Source organism: Scatophagus argus, chromosome 1, assembly GCF_020382885.2.
Source record: "Scatophagus argus isolate fScaArg1 chromosome 1, fScaArg1.pri, whole genome shotgun sequence".
Classification (NCBI taxonomy): Eukaryota; Metazoa; Chordata; class Actinopteri; family Scatophagidae; genus Scatophagus; species Scatophagus argus.
In genome coordinates this window covers 10,464,170-10,480,569 of record NC_058493.1, presented here as the reverse complement: position 1 = coordinate 10,480,569, position 16,400 = coordinate 10,464,170, and the positions used below count along the sequence as shown (strand labels likewise).

General features: G+C 38.7%; 1 protein-coding gene and 1 long non-coding RNA gene across 6 annotated transcripts in view; both read left to right on the top strand.

Moving 5' to 3' along the window:
- Positions 1-8,642, top strand: part of trpm7 (transient receptor potential cation channel, subfamily M, member 7) — a 37,701-nt gene extending 29,059 nt beyond the window's left edge. For all 3 annotated transcript variants that reach the window (XM_046378833.1, XM_046378666.1, XM_046378757.1), the window contains exons 27-40: positions 203-297; positions 1,590-1,686; positions 1,772-1,848; positions 1,940-1,977; positions 2,071-2,099; positions 2,443-2,496; positions 3,207-3,251; positions 3,434-3,499; positions 5,148-5,431; positions 5,792-5,874; positions 6,254-6,459; positions 6,678-6,729; positions 7,093-7,199; positions 7,658-8,642. In XM_046378833.1, the coding sequence (XP_046234789.1) occupies positions 203-297; positions 1,590-1,686; positions 1,772-1,848; positions 1,940-1,977; positions 2,071-2,099; positions 2,443-2,496; positions 3,207-3,251; positions 3,434-3,499; positions 5,148-5,431; positions 5,792-5,874; positions 6,254-6,459; positions 6,678-6,729; positions 7,093-7,199; positions 7,658-7,773 (1,349 nt within the window). In that variant the 3' untranslated portion in view covers positions 7,774-8,642. The remainder of the gene's footprint in view (positions 1-202; positions 298-1,589; positions 1,687-1,771; positions 1,849-1,939; positions 1,978-2,070; positions 2,100-2,442; positions 2,497-3,206; positions 3,252-3,433; positions 3,500-5,147; positions 5,432-5,791; positions 5,875-6,253; positions 6,460-6,677; positions 6,730-7,092; positions 7,200-7,657) is intronic.
- Positions 8,643-9,151: 509 nt separating this feature from the next.
- LOC124053713 lies at positions 9,152-12,843 on the top strand. 3 transcript variants are annotated; one of them, XR_006842218.1, is made up of 5 exons: positions 9,152-9,294; positions 9,688-9,780; positions 9,920-10,014; positions 10,632-10,708; positions 11,574-12,843. It is a non-coding gene; the product is annotated as an uncharacterized LOC124053713 (long non-coding RNA). The 3 variants fall into 3 exon arrangements; XR_006842225.1 differs by lacking the exon at positions 9,152-9,294 and adding an exon at positions 9,554-9,572; XR_006842214.1 differs by lacking the exon at positions 9,152-9,294 and having other exon boundaries at positions 9,451-9,780.
- Positions 12,844-16,400: the final 3,557 nt, after the last annotated feature.

Here is a 16,400-nt window from a genome sequence, read left to right as displayed (position 1 = left end):
GAGTGCAATTGCTTTAGATTTTGCAATTGGAGTACTAAACAAATCTGTCAGATACTTTTAGAAATTCTTTATGATTGTTTGGGTGAGATATTGTCACAAGAATTACTAAAAAAAAATACTGGAAAGAAAGAAAAGTATTTTATATTTTTTTGTGATAGATCAGTACAACTTGTGTGAATTGACGACATTTCCTTTGTTTCAGGACATAAAGACAGTGTGGAGCTCCAGCACTCCACACCTAAAGAGACCGCCACCTCCAGCAGACAGCAAAGCCCGGTCACACAGATCAGATCACAGGTGTGTGTGTGTGTGTGTACATGTGTGCCTGTATTTGTGTTCAGTTTCCAGTGGACGTTATCAACATCCACAGACCAAAATGCCTCTGAATGCAGTTGGTTAGACCTACAGTCAGTTGGATCAACAATGCAAGGTAGTTATGTGACAGCAGGACTTGCTCTGCTCAAAGTGCAGATGAAAAGTCAGCTCATTAATTCCCACTTCAGGAAAGCTAGGAAGCTACTAAGAAGATTCATGCAAAATGTAGTTTTGTTTATGTTGTTTTTATGATGTTGTCAACTCACCAATACAGATTCTAACAAGCTGCCTTCCATCTATGGTTGTCATTCAGTCAAAAACACATTCTCTTATTAACTGAAACATCGGCAGTACAGCAGTGATGTTGCTTTTCATTGGAACAAACCTTTAAATTATTAGACTGGATTTTGGTGAACTGCTCAGGTGAAATGAAAGCAAAAGTTTACCTACTGCTAGCCTTCTTCATAGAGCAGAACCCTACTACTCATGTTCAAACCCCACTGGCTGACAGAGCAACATTTAAAACCATACAGTATATATAAAGTCCATGTATCAAACCTGCCCCATACTAGATAACTGATTGTGATTGGCTCACCACAAACCACAGAAGAGGGAGATCAGTCTGAAGCGGTGCCACACTTATCTGCCAGAGCAAATGAAACATGAGCTCACAGATTCACCTCATTCTCAAGCTAGTAAAAATGTGTGTCTCCTCGGTAAGGTGATGTCACCCTGCCTTTCAGCGTTCACCATCATTTGCTAGTTGGAGTCGCATCTAAACCAACCAGCGCATTTCTTCCAGGAAACTTTTCTCAGCTTTGAGCTTGTTGTACAAACTGTAAACAAACTTCTGCTCGATGCAGTCTCTGTTTGCTAAAACCGAGATTTAGCTGTTGATTAATGCATTAGACTAATCTGTCTATCAATCTAACTAAGCAGATGAGTTAGACAGATCCTGATTCATCTCATTGCTTAATGTAGTTAATAGATGCCGTCTCACTCATTAAATATGTTGCCTGTATTATGGGATTCTGCTGTGATCTCTGACGTTTAATAATCCTGTCATTATATTTTATTAAAATGTAATTATTTCTTCTGAACTTGGCTCTTTATTTCAGAAGAGGTGAACGGCTTATGAGCCTTAATGCTTTTTGTTTTATTTACAGTTTGGTGCCTTTGCAATATGTTACAGCCATACTTTATGATTCAGCCTGATAATGTGAAACTTTCTGTCAGTTCAGTGTTCAGTGTTTCATTATGTTTACCTACCACAGGCTCAACCTGAAAGTCACGGTCACATCAGAGCTGTCAACTCCTACGCTGGCTTCACAGAGTTTGATAAAAACCCAGCTTTTCTCCATCCTGACTCCAGTAAGACCACAAAAATAACATCAGCATCTGTTTTTGGGGCATATGGTTTTCACAGTTCAGCTGACTGATCATTGTGTTTCTGCAGCTCTGACGAAGAAGGACAGGAGCAGAGTGTCAGCTGAAGACATCCTCATCCACGAGGACCCCAGGACTGCAGTACTGGTGAGATGTTTGTGTGTGTGCTCTGAGAAGAAAATTGTTTTATTATTTCTGGTTTCTGTCATTGCTTAACAACTTCTCGTTTTTCAAACAGGAAAGAGTTCAGGTCAAATCAGCCCAAGCCAGCAGCCTGTGAGTGTTTTCCCACTGGCCATCAAGATGTGCACACACACACACGCACACATATAATGTATTTCTAATGTCTCTCTGTTATCTGTCTGTCAGGCGAGCCCCTGGGGAAGATACACTGAATGGTAAGAAGTGCAGTTTCACTGTCAGACTTGTTCTGTCTGACCAGCTGGTCCAGCATCATTTCCACTGACAGTTATCAGCTTGACATTTGACATTTGACCTTTTTTTTTTTTTTTTTGACCTACCTTTTCTTCGTTCCCAATCCATCCTGTAACATGAGGAAATCTTTTTTTTCCTCAGTATTTTTGCAATGTTTGCAAGTAATTTTGAAAAACTTTTCTTTTGTTAATTACGGATTTCACATTACCTCAGGAGTGTGAACTCTGTTGTACAGTACTTCATGTATATTTACTGATGTTTTTGGGTGAGCTTTTTCACCGAGCTTTTCTTCTTTTGTGATTACAGCGGCAGTTTCTCTCTACACGCCACGACACATCCACCTCGGAGCCCGAAAAGACTGTGAGTAACCCACAATGGCTGAGCAAATGATTCATTAATTGATTTGTTGACGAAGGGAAAATTATTCTGTCAGATTTGCTGATTTCCTCTGTTTTATATAATTTTAACGTGACTGTCTTTGGGTTTTGGATTGTTGGCAAGACTTGAATATGTCATTTCAGACTGTGACAAATCATGATGAACAGTCAATGAACAGTGAACTTAATCACGTAATGAAGAAAGCAAACAGCAGATGAATCGATAAGGAAAATGGTCACTAACTGCAGCTTTGTAAATAGTTGCTGAGATGTTGGTTTTTTCAATTTATGAGGCAAAAGTAAATTCTAAGAGAATCAAAATACATTCAACATCATATAAAGGTCAAATTCATAGATTGACCTTGAATTACTGAGAGAATAACATACTTTACCCCCCCTTCCACATACAAACCCATTAGGAGTATTTTGTGTTTTTACTTACCAATAGTAAGCCAGGAAATTGCATCCTACCAGGAAATTGCATCAAGCTTGAGTTGTTTTTGTGCTTCTGTTGTGGTGAAGTAGTACAGAGACATCTGCTGGTGTGTAGTGGAACAGCTCATGGTCTTTTAGTTGAATTAATGTGCAAAAGAAGACCAGTGAAATCAACCTGCTTGCACTGCAGAGTCTGAGATCTGAGTCTGAGTGTATCTTTTGCACAAAGTTTAACAGTTCTCTTCTTTTTTTCTGTAGCTATTGGCTCACCTTTCAAGCCCATGGAAAGCTACCAATACTCAGGTGATACATGGAAAACATTTTCATGTATTATTTTATTTTCCAAAATCAAAATCATTGTTACATTGCTTTTCGTGAGCAGTTTATTATTGGTTCACTTTTCCTCTGCTGTTGTCTTAACCTGGCTATGTATTTATGTGTGTGTGTCTGTGCGTGTATGTGTGTGTGGGTGTGCACGTACATAGCTGTGGAGCGCAACAACTTAATGAGGCTGTCCCAAAGTATCCCCTTCACCCCTGTGCCCCCCAGAGGTAAGTCTGGATCACGATGTGTTCGCAGACATGTCCGCTCAGGTGAAGACACCGCTTACGCTTCTGAGAAACAACAGCAGGCAGTTGGAGAATGAGGAAGTACAGAGGCAGACAAGAGATGCGGTTTCTACATTGTTTTTACCCTCCCACACCTGCAGCTGTTTGCTTCAAAGTCACGCCCAAACCATTGATAAGCAAAGTGGAGGTGCTGTCATCTCCTTGCCAAAGAGGAACTACTGGCTTGAGTGATTTATGTTGTGTTTTGGATCGGCAGTCAGGCTGCTGTCGGTTTTGTTTTTTGTTGTTGTTTCTGTGAACGTATTGGAAGTGTAAATGCTTGAGTCGTGTGATTCAGACTGGTGTTAGGAGGTGATTTTACTCAGTATGTCTTTAGAAACAGGCAGCAACATGGCACCATATATAAGTAATTAGTATGTATCCTCTTAAATGCTGAAAACAGTAAATAAATGATTAAAAGACTCCTCTAATGTAATATAGAAAAGCTGCGTTTGTAGAAGCAAAAGTTTTCAGCCCATAGTCTGGCTTACTCAGTTTTGAACGAAGTTGCCAACAAAAAGACTATACTGTCTCACAGAGGTGGAGAGCAGGATGTAGTGAGTGAAGTTCATAAAAAAGAGTTTTGTGCTTTGATAGCTCTTAGCCAAAGTGTAACAGATGTAAAAGTGGAAAAATTGTAATTATATGTGTTTTTTTTTTATCCCAGTTAATAATCTTGGTCACATACATTAAATTAAACCTAATAACATGAGATGCTGTATAATTTTTTATATGTAAAGGACACAATTATAACTCAGTAGTAGTATTCATTAATTCTTTACAGTTACATTTAGCTACAGCTTTGTTGGAGCATCAAAAATCATTTTTCTATCACAGGAAAAGCTAACTTTAACTAGCTGGATTTCTGTCAGGGCAGTTTGTTTTTTTTTTTAATGTTTTACATGGTGAACCAGATGGCAGTACATCAGGTTCTGGTCTTAACTCTAACTAAAAAGGCAGTGTGACTTTGTGTGGCATCACAGACACTACATACAAAAACATGAAAATGACTGAATGTGTTGACACCTGACTTCTTAATGAGGTATTCGTCTCCAGCAGATACAAGCCTTCTTTTCACAGCAGTCTGTCGCAGTCAGCTGTCTGCCTCTCGTGATAGTTTTAAGTTAAAACTGAAGGCTTGTAACAGGATCAGTACCTAATTTCTTGACTCTCACTGTTCCGCCTCTTGGAAAAACTATGTCGCCCAAAGCTAGTAAACTACCATGTAACTGAACTGTCCTTGATTTACATCAAGCCCAGACACATTTCCTCTGTCTGCCTTCATACTTCCTCAAATAATGGGAAAATTGGCTGAAGATAATCAAAAGAAACACGACTAAAGGAAGAGAAATAGACACATGATAAAAAGTTGAAGGATCAAATCACAAGAAATATTACACCAATAAATACTTGAGCTACTGTATATTTTAAAGGCTTTACAATGTTCATGTTGCTGTGTATCCATAATAAACAAAGGTTTGCCAGCATTTCAGCCAGAAGCACCTGATAAATATTTAAATCCAGCAACATGAAGCCAACCCAGAGTTTATCAGTGTGAGTGACCCTCGCCTGCTGCTCTGTGATCTTTCAGGGGAGCCGGTGACTGTGTACCGACTGGAGGAGAGCTCCCCCAACACGATCAACAACAGCATGTCTTCCTGGGCCCAGCGGGGCCTCTGTGCCAAAATAGAGTTTCTCAGCAAGGAGGAGATGGGCGGAGGTCTCAGGCGGGCCCTCAAGGTGCTCTGCACTTGGTCAGAGTATGACATCCTGAAACCAGGACATCTGTATATAGTAAAATCCTTCCTTCCTGAGGTGGTCCAAACGTGGCAGAGCATCTACAAGGAGGACACTGTGCTGCACCTTTGTCTCAGGGTAGGAAGCTCAGACACGCCCACTTCCTAACAGACTGGACTCGTATTTCTTGCATTTTTGGGATTCACAGTCCACAACTGAACTAATTTTTCTCTGCAGCTTTTTGACGGTGTCAAATAATTAGCATCTGACCTGCTAATATGATAATTTGTCACCTCCTCTAAAAGCACTGAAGCCCTTGCTTGACACTTTTTGCTGTGCAGACATGTTACTGCAGGAAACGTAAACCCAGAAAACTGCGGATATGATACAAACATTTCAACCACAAAAATGCTAAAGTGTCTCTCCTTGTGGCCTTGATTCTTCATCATTTTCAGTGTCTTTCCTCCCTCACACCTGTGTTTTCCTGTCCCTTTTCAGGAAATTCAACAACAGCGAGCTGCTCAGAAGCTGACATTTGCCTTCAACCAAGTCAGGCCAAAGACCATTCCTTATTCACCGAGGTGAGCACACATGCAGGAGCATCGGCAGAAGGCCGTATCACCGTGAACCCGGCATGATAAACATACTTCCCACTGAGCTGTCATCGTTCAAGAAAACAAACAACGAAACAAACTATTCCTTTCAGGCACAGAGACGTTTGTAAATCCAAGACATATCTGATCAGTTCACATCAATAGTTTACATTTTATTTTACAGAATTCTTATTGAATGATAGGTAGAGTTGCTTTAGGCGTCGTTATTTAATCAGAATTCTTTCCTCATTGTTGACACCTCAGAACAAAAGAAAAATCTTGGATATATTTTAGGGGGGACTTTATTGTCTAAAGTGTCCTTTCTTGTGAGCCAGTCCCCTGAAACCTAAGTGTTCTGTGCGTTCAGGTTTCTGGAGGTGTTTCTGCTTTACTGTCACTCTGCCGGACAGTGGTTTGCTATAGAAGAGTGCATTACTGGAGAGTTCAGGAAGTTCAACAACAACAACGGAGATGAAATCGTCCCCACCAACCTCCTGGAGGAAACCATGCTGGCCTTCAGCCACTGGACCTACGAGTACACCCGCGGAGAGCTGCTGGTGCTCGACCTGCAGGGTAAAATCCCTCAGCACGCTGACACACTGAATCCGCTACAGTTTGTTTTAAATGGCTCTGTGTTACACGACTCAGCCGTGAAGACGGGAGAACTGAACAAAGGGCTTGTCGTGACAAACGAGTTTAAGTTAATGGTCTTTGTGTGCAGTTATATTGATGTTTTGTTCGGTGTCATGATAATGAAGCTTGTGTGTTTGGTGTGTGTGTGTCTTCCGTAGGTGTTGGCGAAATTCTGACAGATCCTTCAGTTATTAAGAGTGGTGAGAAGGGGTGAGTCATTGATCTTTTAAAATCTGTCATTTAGGTTTTGTGGCTTGATGCATACAGCTGGATCAGTGAAATGATTAGTTGATAATCCGCAGCTATTAGAAATATCTTAAGTGATCATACACTGAATTTCTTTGGGTTTTTGTACTGTTGCTCAGTCAGAAAAAACAGTTTAACAAAAGTCACCTGTGACTTCGAGAAATATTTTTTTCACAATTGTTTGACATTTTATTTATGATATGGACCAAAGGATAAATTCAGAAAGTAATCACAATTAATTAATTAATAATGAAAATAATTCTTATTAGGAGTCTTACAATATTTCTAGTACTTTTGCACTGAATGACCACTGTGTGACTCTTGCAGGTCTTATGATATGATATTTGGACCTGCCAACCTGGGGGATGATGCCATTAGAAACTTCCGCGCTAAACACCACTGCAACTCCTGCTGTCGGAAACTCAAACTCCCTGGTGAGCGTTATTGCACAGCAGCTGCTGGGTTACAGCATTGCTAAACTAATTCACAGCAGAGCCCCTCGGTATGTGATTTAAGACACATGAATACTCTGCTTTGAACAATAATAATAATAATATCTGAAATGTTTCCACATAAAAGTTAAGCATAAAGCACATCATCCTTCATCTATAAATATGCAACTATTGTTGCTTTAAACAAGTTAAACAACTTGGCATAAGATGTCGTTGAGGTTCAGGTTTCCACATCACTCTTGTGGTGCAGTTTGATGCGTGAGCAAACATCCAGGTGAAGCAACAATGAGCAAAACACATTTTTTGGACTGGAGGGAGAGTTTAAACCCATGTATCTGAGCAGTGAAAAAACCTCGAGAAAAACTGAGTTATAAACACAAATCCAAGACAATAACGTTTCAAATCTGTCACATCGTGGTGACCTGTTTCGTGTCCATCAGATCTAAAGCGGAATGAGTACACACCAGATAAGGTGACGTTCCCACAAGAAGAGCCACCCAACCCGGGAGGGGCCGGTGCCAGAGAAGCCCGCCAATCAATGAGGCTGATGCTGTGATTGGTTCAAATCACGTGGGAGAGTGAACGATCGCGAGAAAACGCCGTTCTGATGGATTTCCAGTCGAAGCCAAGGAGCAGAGAGGCACACCCGATCAACTGGAAGAATCACACGTGTGTTCAGTGGAAATCAGTGCATGCAGACTGTGTTGTGTTTGTGTTGGTCCCGAACACAATTCAACCATCTTAACCTTTTTGTTTTGTTTTTTTTTTTAGTACATAAATGAGGACAAAAAGTTTTAAACATGTTTTGTACAAGTTTATGAATATATATGTATGTATATGAACTGGATATATCCACAGGTACAATATCATTTCAGAGGGTTTATTATTTATTATGATGTTTGAAAAGTTGCCTTGTTTTAAGAAAAGAAAACAAATCTTAAGTGCATTGTACATCTGTTACAGCAGCTTCAGAGAGGACAGCCTGCTGGGATTCAGACACTGCGGCGGTGCAGTTTGCCACCAGACCATTTTTATAAATGTATAAAGACTTGTATCACAACGTTTTGTCTCTTAGCTGATGAAAAGATAAACATGAATTTGAAAATCTTGTAAAATATGGGCAGATTGCAATGCAACTTTTACAGAACAATATATGTAATTTTATTGTATTGAAAGTGTGTCCATCAAAATATTGCTGATAGTTTTTATTGTTACAAAGGTACTATTGCTATATCTTTGTCATCAACAATTGTATGAGCAAATTACAATCTAGTGTATCTTATAGATACTGTTATCTGGCATGAGCTGAACAGATTGAAATATTTTATTCAGGGGAACTGACAAACGTTAAGGGTATTGCTGTATACATTTTGTACTGGATATCATTTTAAACAAATAAAATGTTGAAAAGCTTTAGTGACATCACTCAAGTCTCAAGAGAATGACTACTTTCAGATTAAATTTAAGATACTCGTATCGTAACGACTTTATTCCAAAGTTCCTATAGTCAGTAGGGTAAAAACAAAAAAAGAGAGCGAGTGAGAGAGCCAAAATGATTAATTGATTGATTAGTCAATCAGCTGAAAATTCCATCATTTCCAATGTCAAACTGCTTAGTAAATGTGAGTATTTTTATTTGTTTATTATGAAAGTAAACTAGACATTTTGTATTTGGGCTGTTTTAAAGCAGTCAATTTGAATACATCGTCTTAGTGAAACTGGCATAGGCATTATTTACAATTTTATCCAAAATTATTCACTTAATCAAGAAAATTATTTTCTGCGCCTTACCTTCGGTATCTGCGTGTATACCAGCCAATGTTTTCATGCATGCAAACTGTTTGCCACGCACTGGTTGATACTGTTGTGTATATTTTAGTTTCAAAATGTTGCCGTGACGTCCTGCAGATAACATGTAAATTCCTGACCGTGTGGAGACAGTGGTTTACTGTTTGAACAGAGCCCTCAGCTGGACGGCAGCTGCTGGTATCTGAGTCAGCACACAGCAGCCTTTGTCGAGCTGCCTCTGATCACGCTGCTCACCTGTGCACCTGTGTGAGAATCGAGGACACGGCCGGTGAGCTTTAGCTCTGAGAGGGGAAATGAAACAGCACAAACAGTAACAAAATGTGTGAGTTTGGCACTAGAAAGACTAAAACTTCAGAGGAGTATCCGCTTAACTTGACCTGTGGCTGCTCACGCTTTGTATTATCTTTTGCACAGAAAGACAATAGTGGATTTTGTCCCCCAGGTCCACTGAAACAACAGGAGAAAGAGATTTCCTCATTGCCAGACTGAGCATAAGGAACCAACCCTTTCTAATAACATAATGAGAGATCTGTAAATATACAAAAGGTCTGGTATTCAATTCCGTTTAAATCAGGATGCACCAGCCAGACCAGTTTACCTCCCCACTGGGTGTGGTTTACCTTGAAAAAGTCCACTAATCATGACTTTGCACATTATTCAGCTCATCTCCAGACTGAAAGTTTACAGCTCTACATCAACTACACGCCTAAACAAATCAGCCGCAAGCCATGGCTACAGTCACGATTGAATATTGGTAAGTTTATATCTTTCTTTTCTGCTGATTAATCTTACAGTTAAACCGCAGTAGCAAAAACTACAAGCGGAGAAATGGATTCACTAAATGACGTATTAAAGAACCAAACAGGTCAGATTCATGTTCATTTGTTTTGCAGTGCTGGATGAAGTTACGCGTACCGCTACCGGGAGCTAGCCCACATGCTCGGGCGGGTTCCTGGCGTGCAGGTGACGGGAGCCAGAGGGAAACCAAGTAAGTTGCTTCTTTCTGCACTCAAACAGACAGCTATGGAAGCCCATTGCTGCCACGAACAGAAAAAACTGGATACAATGTTAGGATAGAAAACTGGCTCATGTATACAGATGGCCAGTCAAACTTTTTAAATACATTGTAAAAAAAAAAAAAAAAAAAAAATCCAGTTTATTATGTTTTATTTTTTATTTTTTTATTTTTATGCCAAAGTCCTTTACTTTTTTTATGAGATAAACATAAAAGAGTACAACCACAGTGAGAATTTTGTTTTGTTTTTTTTTTTTAAATGTGAAGCTAAAACTGCCTCGTAATGTTGATTCATAAACTCACTCGGTTGCATTTAGCCAGCTGCAAATTCCCCACAAGAGGGGGCTGTTCAGTTGTGGTTCATGCACCACCTGTATTTAAGTTTGTCAAAGTAAAATTATTATTATTATTATTATTGTCTTTTAGCAGTGCACATTCTGCACTGTGCCTGTACTCTATGAGAAAGGTGTTTAACTGGCTGTGTTTGTGTTGGTGATGAAGATAATATGTGTAAATACACATCAGTCTACTTTGTTTACTTTGACAGGGATGCATTTTAATTTTTGGTGTCTCATTTTTCACCCCAACAGACAGCTTTGAGGTGTCAGTGAATGGAAAACTGATCTTCTCCAAGCTTAAGACAGGACGTTTTCCCATTCCTCAGCAGGTTAGTGTGTTCATGAGGTGGATGTTTACCATAAGTGATACACAGTATGGCATGAAAAAATAACTGGCTGTTCTCACTTTGAATGGGCTGCTGGTAATTAGCTTACAAAAACACATTTTTAGGCTGACTGTTTTATATTTTAGTGCCCTTCAATAATAAAACCAGTGATAATTAATTATTAAAATCAATTAATATTTTGACTTTTATAACCATATAATTCTTCTCATTTAGAAAGCTCTTTTGGTACAGAATCTTAAACAGTCAACCAATACTTTTCATGAAACATACTTGAGTCGTTCTTCATAGCAGTCAGTCAAGTGGCTGTGGTTTGGGCTACACACCCACATACTGTCGGGAAACTTGACATGACAGATGATTTAGTTTCTGTTTTGGTATGACATAGTTACTGTTTTGCCAGCAAACTGCCTGTGTACCAAAGTGACTTATCATCAAGGCAGGAAAAATACAGGGAAATACCAGTATTGATTCTGTTTGTTCAGTCATCTGGTTACCGATTTCACAGGACACACATGAAAAGAGAGAATAATAATATTTTGCCATATGTGCAGCACATACAGAGGGTTGAAATTGCATCTAAGATCCACAGTGCACTGATAGAATACTGAGTAAGAAAATGTAACCACATAAACTATAAAAAAGCTAAGGGCATACAAAATAGACTAAGTAAGAGAAAGTCAATAAATATAAATATAATACCAATTTGATTATTTCCAGAATTAACAAGAGCCTTTAACTAACACAATGACTTTTAGCAAGAATAGTTTTTACCACGGTCACCGTCTTAGTTTTTAGCACGCTAACATTATTATTATTACTAAAATGATTATGTGTTTCATGTAACCAGGTGTTTGAGACGGTGAACGAGATGGTCCATGGAAGAAAATAAGGGATGAAAACTACACATCACTACAACAGTAACTTACCGAAGATGTAGGATGAAATAACAACCTTATTTACACCGCAGCAACAATTGTTTGCTTTTCTGTGGCTCAGGCTGCATTCACTCACCAATCTGAATACAAAACTGATCTCAAACATTGAAATATGACATTAAAAAACAGATTTGACCATTGACCAAATAGACCATACTGCTGTGAATGCAAAGACAAGACGATGATGACAGCAGCTGTTAGGAACCAGACTCTCATCTGCCCTTCTGTCTATGACTGCACACACTAAAACATATGTAAGTGTGTACACGATGCAAGTTGAGAAGGCTTTGAGCCAGCTGGAGCCTGAGGAGGTGCTCTCATCACGTCTATCTGCTACGTGCTCAGGAAAAAATGTCTCTACAAATGAACGGAAAATCAGAGCCACATTTTTCTTATTTTATTTTTTAGCTTTTCTCTGTGTGGATAACTCTAACAGTTTCAGATCTGTAAAGGAATAGTTTGACTTTTTTGGAATTACTCTTATTAACTTAAGATTTAGCCATGAGAAGATCAGTTCAAAAGATAGTTAGGTTAGCTCATCAAAAAGATCGCAAGTGCTGAAACAACAAATCTGCCTACCAGGACCTTTAAAACTCACAGATAAACGAGTTTTATTTGATGCGTACAAAATACCCAAGTGTAAAATATGCTGTTTAACAGGACATTATGTGCTAGACTATTTCTGGGATCAGTAACTTCTTGGTGTCCCCGCTGTCCAGATCAAGCAATAGTCCGGGTCATAACCCCCAGGAAAATGGTGAATTGTCATTTTCACACTTATTTTTAAATCCAACAAAAAAGATAAAACATGTTGATTATTAAGCTTCAGAGGGGCTGGTTTGTGGGATTTGTTCCCTTCAGACAGAGCCAGGGTAGTTGCTTCCCGTCTTTGTAAGTTAAGGCTAAGTTAAGCTAAGCTGACCAGTTGCTGGCTGTATCTTCCTGTGTAGTGTGCAGATGTGAAAAAGGTTTTGGTCTTTTCACCTAAGTCTTGTCAAGAAAGCAAATAAGTGTAATTCCAAAAATGTCAAACTATTGTTTCAGTCTTTTTGTGTTTAGGCATAATATATGTCGCTATAATTTCCTCTGTGATTTGGAAACAATCCTTCTTTATCAAATTTTTAATGAACACCAATGACAAACTTTTCCTGAAATGTAATAAAACAGAACTGAAAAAGAAAACTGCGATGTGCTCCTTTCCGATGATTCTCATGCTGCTTATTGCAGTGCTGCCCGGCTCTGGAAAAAGCAGGCTGCACACCGTCTGTAGTCAAATTCCTCTCTGTGTGCTAATCAGTGCTGACAGCCTGATACGATCGTCCACCTCAACACAAATCAGCCAGACTTCCTGAGCTGTTCCCACTTATGTGTCCCTCTGTTTCCACCAGATAAAATCAAATTACGGGATGCCGAGCTGCTTGTTTTAGCAATTTTATTTTAATGTTGGTTAGGTTCATGTACGAACAATTCACGTTTTATATTGTCATTGTAGATTTTTAAAATTAAATCTGCAAAAACAAAAGCAGTGGTGTAAAGAAGCAGTGTGAAACACAGGATATGTACCGGAAACTGTATTTAGTAAAATTGTGTCCTGTTTAAAGAAAATTGGGCTGTGACATTTGGGGCAGCTGTGTGTCGAGGTGTTGAACATGTTCTTCATCACTGTGACTGGGTGTCACAGAGACACATCAGATCAGGATTTAAACAGGGTCCTCAAACAAAGGGGTTCTGCAGGTTTTAGCAAACAATGCTGGCAGCAAATGGTGTTTTTGTTGGAGACCATTTTCAGCCACAGATTGTGTCTGTATGACTGAGTCAGACTTTGCCTTAATACACTGACAGTAGTTGTTAATGGGGTCAGTTTGCTGTTGAATTAGTCTCTTCAGGGGATTTGCGGATAATAAAATAAATGAAGACAGAATATCAGCACACATGTCCTTGGAGTGCTACAATGAAAAGCACATATAGCCTATTGTGGCTCTAAACTTTGGGCCTTTAAGCCTTCTAGATTGAGTTTTAAAACAACCAAAGAGGACTGCTGTCCATGTAATCCCTGTACCATGTAATCCATAAAATTGACAGATGAGAGAGATTTGTTTGCTGTTTGTGTTTCACTGGTAAAGTCCTACGCTATTAACAAGAAGCACTGATGCCCAAATCAGAAGCAGCTGTGGTTCTTCAATTTTCTGTCTGTTCAGTGTGAGATACGGATGTGTTTGTGACACATTTGACATGCATGGGAAAGTACATGTGCAGTGTGTGTTTGTGTGTGTGCTGTGGTAAGCGGTCAGTTTCGGGGCTCCAACTAAAGCTAAATGAAAGGACCAACACATAGGCTCTTTGTTTATGAGAAGTCAGAGGGGCGCAGGCACAATGACTTCACTGCAGTATCATTGCACACACACACACACACACACACACACACACACACACACACACAGGCCTCATTTGGAACATTCACAAGGGTGTGACTTAATCTCTTCTGTCAGTTAATATATGATGTTTATCTGCATTAAATCAGGTTTGCTAAACACTAAGACACCAGTCAGCTCCAGTCTATGAGCTTCAATCTCATTATTGTTATTGTTTACTACAGATTTGTTATTGTTTACTTTAAGTAAAAATAACAGTACTTCAGTGCTTTTTTTGCTTTTACTTCAGTGCAAGTATAGAAATATTAACACCAAAATGTACTCTTAGTATCAAAGTACCAGTTCCTCAGATGGCCAAATGTCCCCTTGTCTCAGGTTGTTACATTACTGTTTTACTATTAAGCTGCTTATGGATTACTGTAGCTGTCGAAGTACAGCAAATATTAACTGTACACTTATACCTATTCACTACTACATGTGCATCGTATTTCAGCTAATCATATGCTTAATATAAAAAATCAAATCTTCAAAGAGCTGTCAAATAAACATAATGTATTTAAAACTGCAACAGTTTCCTCTAAGTAGAACTTACATATAATACCAATACTCCACTGTAGTACAATACAGGAAAAAGTACCTCAGAATTGTTTTCAGAAGCAGGTTACCATACTTGATTAAATGTACTGCGTTCAAAGCTGTAGGTATTTAGCAGCTTCGTGTCCAGTTTTCTACATAAGCTCTCAGCACGATTTCTTTAGCAAAAGAAAAGAAAGTTAAAATGTTTGTTTCACTTTATTCAGCCAATTGACAAACCACCTTTGAGTTTAATTCTTTTACATTCTTTTTCAGCTGTGTGTTTATTATAAATAAACAGACAGATCCTCTTCACACATGTCTCTCTCCCTCTGTGTGTGTTTCTGTAGGTAGTGAGCTGACAGTTGATGATGATGATATGACTCCATGGCTGATTTTTTCCCTGTCTAACTGATGACGACATCTTTTTGCTCAGGTGACTCTGGCACTGTGGAGGGCAGGGATCTTCAGTAGGTACCAGCAAAAACATAGAATATCAACTAGGAAAAAAATCAACACTATATTTCTTTAATTGGTTCTGACAGGTCTATTTGAATGGATTGTTGTACAGCCGCTGTATGACAACAAAAACATTGTCAATGAAATTATTTTTTTTAGGTCTATACAACCGTCAGGTAAAAGTACAAAGTAATGAACTTCATGTGCCCAGGAGGACCTTGAGATGCATTTGAAAGCTTGGAGAAAAGCTAGTTAGTGGCTAGTTAATGGACCTCCAGTTAAAATTATTTTGTCAATAGAAACACTGTAAGAAACTAGAAAACTGTCTCTTGTGGAAATTGTAAATTTAATAAAAAATAATCAAATACTCAAATCCAAACGTAATCTAATAAAAAAAACCCTATCTAAATAAATCAGAAATTAAACAATAAAACACTATAATTAGATTCTAAATTAAACATGAAATTACGTTAATTAAAAACAATTATCAAATTTCATTAAGTTAACAACAATTAAACATGGAATACAATTAAAAACCAAGATATTTTGGGCATTTTCTAAACTGTCGGATGAACAACATAAAAATACTAGCATGTTTTTTTTTTCTATTTAGCAGATATTCCACATGTGATGCATTGATGCAGTTAGCTTTATTTTTTAAATTCTGTTTATCAAACAGATGTGGGTGTGAAGAACACGTGTTTGGTTTGAGGAATAATTCTCACAGATGGCTGAGGTATTTCAGGTTCATCAACACTGCAAAGTGTATTTTTCCAGATCTGCAAACGGTCATCTGTGGTCTGTTTTTGGATCATTTTTATTTTGTTGATGAACCGATTTGATTTTATTAAGTGACATTCCTTCATGATCTGCCTCTAAAAGTTCATCATAGATGATTTTTATCAAAACACTGACATGAAGAGACACGTCACCAGTGATACAGTGCTTGAGCCTCTGAACTAACTTACAGAATTTCAAATTTAGGAGCAGCTTTTAGCTTTTAACTCCTTTATGAATGTATGAGTGCAAAATGAGACACCCCTTATTTTGAGGAGTTCCTGCTTACAAAGCAGGTCAGGATCCAACGTCAGCCTTAATACCTTTAGTGCATGCAGACCTTGTTGTGTAACGTGAGCACTGTGATGGTCGGAGACAGACTGCAGAACATCTCTTATTTATGACAACAGGTCTGGATATGAAAGGAGGGAAGAAACATTTACTGGTCATATTCCGCTGCCGCAGAGGCATTTAGGGGAAAAAACAGAAAGTTATAAAGGTGACATCACCGTGCTGGTCCAGCAGTTCACACTGACAAGCAAAACAAGACTCTCAAAC